General features: G+C 68.5%; 1 protein-coding gene across 1 annotated transcript; it reads right to left on the bottom strand.

Annotated features, from left to right (window-relative positions):
- Positions 1 to 2,045: 2,045 nt before the first annotated feature.
- ECEL1 (endothelin converting enzyme-like 1) lies at positions 2,046 to 8,703 on the bottom strand. The gene is made up of 17 exons (XM_004674195.2): positions 7,744 to 8,703; positions 7,137 to 7,205; positions 6,933 to 7,043; positions 6,768 to 6,860; positions 6,482 to 6,606; positions 5,730 to 5,952; positions 5,253 to 5,351; positions 4,952 to 5,026; positions 4,701 to 4,804; positions 4,394 to 4,452; positions 4,235 to 4,286; positions 3,654 to 3,721; positions 3,383 to 3,507; positions 3,139 to 3,204; positions 2,753 to 2,848; positions 2,516 to 2,592; positions 2,046 to 2,418 (listed from the first exon to the last, which is right to left on the bottom strand). The coding sequence occupies exons 1-17, from the start codon at positions 8,527 to 8,529 to the stop codon at positions 2,319 to 2,321; spliced, it is 2,328 nt and encodes a 775-aa protein (XP_004674252.1). The 5' UTR covers positions 8,530 to 8,703; the 3' UTR covers positions 2,046 to 2,318.
- Between the last annotated feature and the right edge of the window lie 921 nt (positions 8,704 to 9,624).

The raw sequence follows: 9,624 nt of genomic DNA, 5'->3' as shown, positions 1-9,624 counted from the left end.
TCACATTGGGGTGCCCTGGAACAGACTCACGGCATTTAGAATGTTGCATCGAAGTCACCTCACAAGGTGGGCGGGGGGTGGGGGCTGGGCATCTGGGTTAGCACAGAAGTAACCAGAAACCTAAATCTGTTTAGAATGGTTTGGGGTTCAGTGGCACTGAACCCTGCAGCGCTGCCTGGGGGCCCCAGAAATCCTTGCTCCCTGGACACTATAGGCAGGGAAGCCTGTGCACTGGCCCAGCTCTTCAGCTTCTTGCTGAATCCACAGAGCTAGCCCCCGGGGGCCCCGGCTGAAGGTGCACCCAGCACGCCTGGCCTGAGGTTTCAGGGCTCGGCTCACACCGCGGAGGCAGCAGCTCACGCCCTGGCAGCCCCTGCTCGTTGCCAGCGATGCTTCCGGCGCCCAGCGAGGGCAGCCACTTGCCGGCCTCCCAGCACTCAGCCCTGGGCTCAGGCCAGTCTCAGAACCAGAGAGCAGGACGAGGCCCGGGGCAGGTCCGTCTAGAAAAGCAGTTTGAGAGCCAGAGGTGGCCAGAGGTGGGTGCCACCGGTGGCTCCCGCTGGTCTGAACCTTCGGGCCAGGACTGAGCACCAGGACTGTGTCCTCAGGATGCCCTCCATTCTCCCCAAGCGAGTAGGGGCTCCCTTGACCTACATGGGGTGGGTCTCCAGAAGGCAGCGAGGCCTCAGGCTGAAGGTCTCTGGAGGCCACCCTCAAGCCCATGGGCCCTCCCAGCCTCCAGCTCTGGACCAGCCTCAAGGCCAGGAAAACGTGGCCTCTTCCAGGCACAGTCTCCTCTCTGGGCACTGGGGGGGGGGGGGCGCGGAGCCCTGCGCTGGGAGGGCCTGTGCCTCTGCCCTTAAAGCGGTGGGGCAGCAGCGACCTCAGGCCTCTGCCAAGCCCCAGCCCAGGCTTCCCCAGCCCACAGGGAGCCGGAGGAATTGGACTGGGGCGCTGGACCTGGCAGAGGGGGCGGAGCCTGGGGCCTGCGATGCCAGCTGGGAGAGCCTGAGGGAAGTGGGGCAGGTGGACCTTCCCGAGGCAGGCAGGGCCGGGCAAGAAGTGGGTTGCTTTTCCTTCCAGCCCAGCACCCCACGGGAGGGTTATTCGCGCCCAGCCCAGGGGGAGGGGCTTCCTGGGGAAACCGAGGCAGGAAACGCAGCACCCCCAAGGCCCCACCATAACGGTAACCGGCAGCTCTGACAGGCCCGGCACCAGCTACTCCGGCGCCCCCGCAGTTCTCCCCGACAGTCCTGCCTCTCCCTCTGGCCTACGGCCTCTGGCCTCCGCCTCTGCAGGCGCTGGAGGCCAGGGCTACGCCCCAGGGCAGGTGAGCCCTCTCCCCTCCCAGGTGGTGCGCCACAGGCGATGAGGACGTTCCTGCAGCCCAGGGGCGGGAGTTTGAGCTTGTTGAGAGCAGCCGCGGGGCTGTGCTGCCCAGTGAGGGGCTGGCCGCACGGGGCTCCCCAGGGCCAGGGGAAAGGCAGGCGGGCTGCTGGTCCCTCCAGCCCGCGGGTGCCCGGGACTCCCCAACCCGGCTCCCCATGGGATGATCCTCCTCCCGCCCTCCCCCATCCGCTTCCACCGTGGGGACCCACACCAGCTTCCGCCTTTCTGTCTCTCAGCCAGGAACTCCTGCTGCCGGCTGGAGGGGTCGTGGAACCCCACCTCTATGTAAGTGTGGGGTTCAGCCCCCCTTTCAAGGAGAAGCAGGGTCCCTCGCCGGCTGGCGAGAGACCCAGCAGAAACTCCTGGGGGAGGGGACACTCTAGGCGGTCAGGGGAAGTAAGGCCCGCGGTGATGTTGGGGTAAGGTCACTGGGCTTGGCGTTCTGGCCTTGGGCACCCCCAGAACTGGTCAGGAGTCTCCGGAAAACCTTGGGGGAGAGAGATGAGCAGTCGACAGAAAGACGCCCCAGCCAAGGCCACCGGGAAGTGACAAGAAGTCGTCCTGGGGGTTCTCGGTGCGCTGAGGCCTAAGCCCCCCAACACATCCCCAAGAACCCCCTCACATGCTCTGGGGGCGCAGAAGAGGCCGAGGCGACAGACAGCACAGCAGCTTTATTGACCAGAGTGGCAGCAGGACACAGCGAGGGGCGTGTGCGGCCCACTGGCGGGGAGACCGGCGTCCCCAGCGCCGCCCCCCAGACGCTCCTGGGCCCACTGTCGCCCCCCAAAGCGAAGGGCAGCGAGGGCCCAGGGCCTGGAGGGGCTGGGGAGGCTGGCAACACCCAGGGCAGGGAGGGCGCCGGGTCCATGCCTGCCGGGCAGCCAGAGGGCGGCGAAGCGTGCAGGGCGGGGGCGTGCGGGCGGCGCCGGTCACCACACGGAGCACTTGCGGGCAGGGTTCATGGGCGAGTCCTTGGGGCAATGGAAGGCCCGGCCGAACTCCTCGAACTGGGACACGCTGCCCAGCACCCTGGGGTGGGGGAAACGCGTGAAGCGTGGATCCCCATGGCCACCACCTGCTGCCCCCGGACACAGGAGATGCAGCCCCAGCAGGCGGGTGGGCGTACCTGTAGTGCTCAGGTGCATGCTTGTCGGTCAGCACCTGCAGGTAGATGGACTGTGACCGCCGCTTGATGCACCAGTTCTGGCCCGGGGGAGAGAGGGGAGGGAGCTGACCAGACCTGCAAGGCTCCCCTCGCATCAGAACCCGTGGGGCTTCGCCGCCGAGGGTGGCGGGGGAATCAGGCTGAAGTGCGGCCCGTGCCCAGCTGCCCCCCGGCCGCCCCCGGCTGCCCTGGGCCCACCTGGGCAAAAGCAATGAAGAAGAGCTGGTTGTGTGTGTACTTGAGGCGGTGCAGCGGGTGCTCTGGGCCGTGCTCCCGGACCCACTTCTGATAGGCCTGGGGCACAGAGAGGACAGAGGCGCCCACGCGCGTGCTCCCCAGTGGCCCCAGGGGCCCCAAGTCACCCAGGAGGCTGAGACCCTGAGCCCTCCTCCCAGGGAAGCAGGCTCTGGGCAGACGTCACCCTCCAGGCAGCCCTCCGGCTCTCTCCAAGGTGGGGCTCCACCTTTTTCAGCGTCCCTGTGCCTAGCACAGGTCAGCGTTTGGCAGGATGGGAAGAGGGGTGACTGAGCCTCTGGGCCAGCCCTTAGCAGCCCCCCCAGGGATGGGCCCCGCGGGCAGCTCACGTAGTAAGCCAGCTTGAGGCCGCCCATGTCCGCGATGTTCTCCCCAAGCGTGTGCTTCCCGTTGACCTGCCAAGAAGGGGAGAGGCCGGGGGGTCCGGGACCGCCGGCCTCCCTCGGGCCTCGCCGCTCTGGGTCCTGCCCCCGTTTGCAGAGGGTTTGGGCGTGAACACAGCCATGCGTGTGGGGCAAGGGGCTTGTTCAGCCACAGACGTGTGCGCGTGGGTGTGTGCAGCGAGGGTCTCACCCGCTGGTTGTAGACAGTGAAGTTGTCATAGAGGTGGACGATACACTCCGCCTTGCGCAGGAAGCGGCTATAGGAGGCCTCGGTCCACCAGTGCAGCAGGTTGCCCGCGCGGTCATACTGACCCCCTGTGGGCAGCGGGCAGAGTCACAGCCCAGAGCCAGGCCCTCCCCCCACCTGCCAACAGGACAGAAGAGTGCTGGGCCCCAGGGCACCCCGCCGCCCCCAGACCCCACTCCCTGTCCCCGCCCCCTCGGGCCACCCACGGGCCTACCCCAGTCATCGTAGCCGTGGGTCAGCTCATGCCCGATGATGGTCCCGATGCCCCCGAAGTTCAGAGACCTGGCCATGGCAGCAGCGTCAGGCCGACCTCACTCTCCTGAGGCCCCCGGCTGCTGCCCACGCCGCAGGTGGCCCGGCCAGGCCAGGGGGCGCCCCGGGGCCCCGTGCCTGCAACCGGCCTGCTCCCTCGTGGGCTCTGGGCCACGGCAGTGTCGCCTGTGCAGCTGCCTTTACGAGCCTGCACCCCAGAGCGGGGCTGGGGGCAGGAAGCAGGGCTGGCGGAGACGGGGGACCTGAGGCGCCCCACGGGGATCTGGCCTCTTGCTGCCTCACTGGGACCTGACGTGGCTTCCGGGACATGGCCAGAGGCCTCCGCCGGCGAGCCGGGGCTCGGCACATTCAGGACATGAAAAGCCCGGCGCATTTTTCGAGACTCCCACGGAGCGGGTGGGGCCGTGTGGACCCCAGGCCGCGACTGTCTGACTCGCAGCCGGGTCCCCTGGGAGGCGGGGCAGCCCCCCACACACACCCCCAGCCCCCCGCAGCTCGGGCTCCCGCAGCTTCTGTACTCACTGGGGAAAGTCAGGGTCATAGAGTGTGGGCTGCAGGATTCCCGCGGGGAACACTGCCGGGGCGTGGTCAGAGGGAGACAGCGGTCAGCGCAGGGCCCTGCAGGCCCCGCCCTCGCCCCGCCCAGCCCCAGGCCCCGCCCCGTTTGACACGCCCCCTCACCCATCTGGTTCTTGTTGGGCAGATAGTAGGCATTGAGTGCCTGTGGGGGCAGCAGCCACCTGTGGAGGGAGGGGGTCAGCTGAGGGGTCCACTACGCCCCACCGCCCGCTCTCCTACCCCGCTCCTCGGAGGCTTCTGGAGGCCCAGCCTACACCCCGTCCCCCAGGGCAGAACTGCTGGGGCCCTGGGCCCCCAAACCAGCTGGCTGTGAGGCAACCGGTTTTCCACTCTAGCCTCCTGGCCTTGGAGCAGAGGCTCCCCCATGACCCCCCCCCCGGCACCCCCCAGGTCCAGGCCAGGCACCCACGTGGACTTGTCCACCTCCTGCCTGATCTTCTTGACGGAGAGCTGGATGCTGAAGCGGATGCTGTTCAAGATGTTCTTGAAGTAGGTCTTCTCGTGGACCTCAAACTGCAGGGGAGGGTCACTCTGCTCAAGCCAGGCCGCCCCCTCGCCCTCAGGGCCTGTCAGCCCCAGGCGGGGTTCTTCCTGCCTGCTGGTGGTTCTGCCTGGGCTCCCAGCCAAGGGCTGACCTGGCCTGATTCGAGGCACACCCACCTCATACTCCCGGTCCACGGCCTCCGGCTTGAGCAGGAAGTCCGGATAGCCCACCATCACCATCATGTACTGGAGCTATGGGCAGGCATGGTGAGAGTGGGCAGGGCCCGGGAGCTAGCCCCCCACCGACCCCCAAGGGAGTGAGCGCTAGGGCAGCCTAGGGTGGGCACAGGAGGGACAGCAGGTCGGGGATGCCAACGCGCACGAGCCTTCGCGCCTTGTTTCCCCAGCACCCACGCCAGTAGGCGCTCAAGTGGAACTTGTGTACGCAACCAGTAAGTGGGAACAGCGTGCCCTTCACCTTGGCTCGGGCAGCAGCCTTGGTCTCAGCGTCCATCCAGTCCAGCTCCTCCAGGCGCTGGCCCAGGATGGACTTGATGTCCTCTACCAGCTGCTGCACCTGCAGGTCAAGGCAAGGCTTTGGCTCGAGGCCTCCAGCACCTTGCGAGAGAGTTCCCCCGTGTTCAGTACCGCTTCACAAGACCAGAGCTTGGTGCCCAGTGTTCGGGGAAGACATTAGACTTGGGGATGCAGGCACTGTACCCCAACAAAAAGCTCACAGCCTGGACGGGGACAAACTGCCCCAGCCACGTTCAGACAGACCAGAGAGGCCCCGGGGGGAGGAGGCCTGGTGAGGAGTAGCCGGCGCCCCAAAGAGGGCTGAGCCCTGAGCCCGGCCTGGATGTGTGGGCCCCCCTCCCCCCGTGCCCAGGCCAAAGGCCTGCGAGGGCTCCAGCCCAGCCCGGTTCCCGACCCACCCGAGCCCAGGCAGCTTGACCTTGGCCTTGCTGGTGGCGGAGAAGTGCTCGTGCACAAAGAGGGCGCCGAGGGCCATGCCGAAGTGGCGGTTGGCCTGGCCCAGGCAGACCCGGGCCAGCTCCTGGGGCTTGTCGCTGCCCTCCATCTCGCGGGCCAGCTCGTGCAGCGCCTCTCGGAACGGCGGCGACAGGTGCTCGCTAAGCACCACCACCACGCGCCACACCAGGTAGTTGTGCAGGACCCTGGGGGCCGGGAGCAGCGGGTGTCCGACAGGCCTGGCCGGGGGCGCCCCGGCCCACCCTCACCCCGCGTGCCGCTCAGGAGCCGGGGCCATTCCAGGTCTGGGGACGAGCGCCCGAGCCCCCGTCACGAGGAAGGCTGGGGCACCCGCGGCAGGACACGCCTCCCCGAGCCAGAGCCTGATGCCGCTCACAGGCCAGCGTCCCGACGGGCTGTGGGCTGGGCGCTGGCCTTGAGAGGCCTCTGCTCTGGTGCAAGGCAGCAGAGGCCAGGGGGGCTCTCCCTGGAGTGGACCGGGCCGCACTTTCCCTTCTCAGGTCAGCACACCCCCACAGAGGAGAGGCTGCCACTCGGAGGGCTCACAGCCCCCCCTGGGCCAGCGCAGAGGTAGGAGCGACACGGCACCAGGGCTCTGGACCCCTGTCCAGCGCTCCTCGCAGGCCTCCCCGTGCGGCTACTGGACAGAGGTGGAGGTGGACATTCAAAGCTCACCAACAGACGGTTCTAGGTGCGGGGAGGCCGGGCCAGTACCTGCGGGGCGTGGAGCGGATGAGCTGCGACAGGTGCTGCATGTACTCTGTGGCCAGCAGCACCACCTCCTCGTCCTCGGAGAAGTCCTCCTGGAAGATCTGGTCCAGCAACCATTTCCACCGCAGCTGCGGGGCGTTGGGCGGGGACAGTGGGTGGGCACGGCGGGGACCACGGAAGACAGGAGGGCCGTCTTCTGTGGGCAGGGGAGCCCAGGGCCGTGGGAGGTCTGACCCGCCCAGGGGAGGGGACGGCGGGAGTGCAGCCCCCCCAGGCCCGGGCCACTCACCGGGGGGGCGATCCTCTGCAGCTGCCCGAGCGTCACCTTGTTGTACATGGAGCTGGCGTCTCGTCGGAGGTCATCGTACTCCGACACCGTGATCTGCGGGTGGAGGTCAGAGCTGACCAGCCTGGCCCATGGCCTCTGCCCTCAGACCAAGCAGTGCCCGCTCACGTTGGCCAGCCGCTGCTCCAGCTGCAGGATCTCCTGGGCCTTCTGCTCCACGGCGTCGGCCCCCAGCAGGCTGAGCAGGCGCTCCATGAACACCCGGTAGGCGGCCAGGATCTGACGGAGCCCGAGAGGTGGGGTCAGGGCCAGGTCCTGGTCCACGCCTCCTGGACCCAGGCCCTCTCTCAAGCCCACCTCAAGCCCCCATACCTTCTCGCTCTCTTCATCCTGAGCTAAATACAGGGTCCTCTCGGGCAGGGTGAGCCCGTCCTGGTCAATCTGGGAAGGGAGGTCAGAGGTCAACATGCCAGGTTCCTGCAAACACTTAGTCCCACCCAGTGTCGGAAGTACTTGCCCACTGACACAAGTCCCCACAGCGCATCCACTAGGCCCTCCCCCACACACGGGAGCTGGTCAGAGCCCCCACACTGGCCTGGGGGTGCCAGGAGGTCCCCCCAATCTTTCCTCTGGTTAGCTTTCCCTTCCCCAGCCAGTGAGGGGCATTAGCCGGCTGCCCTCAGAGTTGTCTTCCCCCCCACATTCGGGGCTGACCCAGCCGTGCAGGGCGGTCGTCCAGGCCCACCGATGTACCCCTCCCTCCGCTCTCACCGCCTGCCAAAGGGCTGGGAAATTGCGGCTCCCGCAGCTCCGCTAAACACCGCAATTACTCTGGGGAAATTACTTGAGCCCTCCTCCCGGGCTCTGTGGCCCACGCTCTGCCTCTCCCCCCTCCCGTTCTGCACCGGTCGCGGGGTGCAGGAGGGTGGGGAGACGTGCGTGCGGGGTCTAGGCGCCCGGGAGCCGAGGGGGCACTCACGCGGATGACGTAGCGCGAGGAGTTCCTGTCGTCCAGGCTGACGGTGAGCGAGAAGAGCGCGGCGGCGCTGTACACGCCCTGAGCCTTGTAGAGCAGCCGGTTGAGGTCCCAGCGCGCCGCCGCCTCCGGGCGCCCCGCAGCGCCGCCCAGGTCCCAGCCCCCGCAGTCCTCAATGACCTCGAGCATGGGCCTCGGGCCCAGGCGCTCGATCTCGCGCATGTCGAGGCAGGAGCGGAAGAAGGCGCGCACCTTGCGCTGGGCCGAGCCGCCGGGCCCGCCCCCGGGCCGAGCCAGCAGGCGCCGCAGGCGCTCCTCGTTCTGCTCGCCGATGGCCGCGATGGTGCCGTACGTGAGCTTGTCGTCGGGGATGGCGTGGCGTCGCAGCCAGCCACCGCACGCGAAAGAGTAAAAGTCCTGGCAGGGGTCTATGCTGGAGTCCAGGTTGGCGGCCAAGAAGCGGGCAGCGCGCGCGAAGGCCTTGCGCTCTGGGCAGCCCTCGGAGCAGGCGCCGCCGCCCACCGCGCCGGGGCCCAGGTACTTGAGCGCCAGCATGGCGGCCAGGATGGCGCAGAGGCCGGCGGCGAACACCAGCCCCGACAGCAGGCACACTTCGCGCCGGTTCCAGCGCGGCAGACCCGCCCGCGCCCCAGGGGCGCTGCGCCCCGCGCCCAGCGGAAAGTCGGGCGGCAGCGAGGTCCCGCGGGAGCCCCCGGTGCTGCACCGGCTCACGTACTTGACCTCCTGGAACTCGTCGTAGTGCGCGGTCATCGAGTACGGGGCCTCCATGGCGCCAGCCGCACGGCGCGAAGCCCTTGGCGGCCTGCGCTACGGGAAGCACCCCGCCGCGGGGCTCCCCGCTGGCCTCCTCATGGCCCGCGGGCCGCTGCTGTGGGAAGAGAAGGCAGGCTCCAGAGAGGCGCGGGGACCGACGGGAGGGGTGCAGGCCAGGTCCGGGGGCTGGAAGTCAACGGGAGCCCCGGCAGCTTGGAGAATGAGCAAAGGGGAGGCTCAGAGTGGCCCCCAGCTCCTGAATACAGCGCGGCCCCCTCTGGCCAGCCTCCCCTGTGCCAGCGCCCTTAAGCCAGCTGCCGGCTGGGCGCCCCGACATAAAGCACCGGGGGCTCCCCGCTCGCGGCCTGGCGCAGAGTAAGCGCTCGGTGAAAGGCTGTTTCTCTTCTCTTTCTCGCCCGCGACCTGCCACAGCCGAGGCCGGGCGGGGGAGGGGGAACGCGGCGCCGAGAAAAGAGGTGCGGTCAAGCGCGCGTCTATGCGGATCCCCAAACCGGCTTCAGCTCCCCTCCCTGGAGCTAGACGGTAAACGAAGCGCACTCTGTTCTCGAGGATGCCCATAGGACCCCCCTCCGCCCCATTTCCTTCCTTTCGATGATCGGAGCGCCCCGTTCCCTACCCGCGCCGCCCTGCGCCCGCTGGCCTGTCCAGGCCCGCACCCAAGAGTGAGCCCCGACGGTCCTAAGAACCGGAACCGGCTCCGTCCCTCCCCCGCCTCCGCCCCGGGTCACTCCAGATTTCAACAGGTTCTCTCCGGAACCTAAACTTGGGCGAAGTTTCGCCCCCCGCGCGGAGCCACCGGCCCCCAGTCCTGGGCGCGCCGCGCCGCGCCGCCGCACAGTCGCAGAGGCGGGAGCGGAGCCCGGGAGTCGTTTCCCGCAGCCCGAGCCGGAGTCGCGAGGACGCAGACAAAGCCCGGAGGCTCTGCGCCGCGGCGGCTGCGGGGGTGGTGGCGGCGGTGGCCGCGGGCCACAGCGTGGAGGAGGCGCGGGACGACCCGGTGCTGAGGCGCCTCGAGTACTTCTGCATCGCCTGGTTCAGCTTCGAGGTGTCCTCGCGGCTCCTGCTGGCGCCCAGCACGCGCAACTTCTT

This window comes from Condylura cristata, unplaced genomic scaffold, assembly GCF_000260355.1.
Source record: "Condylura cristata isolate star-nosed mole 26May11 unplaced genomic scaffold, ConCri1.0 scaffold00002, whole genome shotgun sequence".
Taxonomy (NCBI): domain Eukaryota; kingdom Metazoa; phylum Chordata; class Mammalia; order Eulipotyphla; family Talpidae; genus Condylura; species Condylura cristata.
Note: the sequence above shows the minus strand (reverse complement) of the source record. Positions and strands in the feature narration are given on the sequence as shown.

What these genes read in the sequence shown, in the direction of transcription:
- ECEL1 (XM_004674195.2), bottom strand. Translation starts at nt 8,529, where the DNA reads ATGGAGGCCCCGTACTCGATGACCGCGCACTACGACGAGTTCCAGGAG. An exon ending in AGGCTGCTGCCCGAGCCAAG is followed by an intron (nt 5,027 to 5,252) that starts GTGAAGGGCACG and finishes GCCTGCCCATAG; the next exon opens with CTCCAGTACATGATGGTGAT. An exon ending in GCCTCAAGCTGGCTTACTAC is followed by an intron (nt 2,849 to 3,138) that starts GTGAGCTGCCCG and finishes TCTGTGCCCCAG; the next exon opens with GCCTATCAGAAGTGGGTCCG.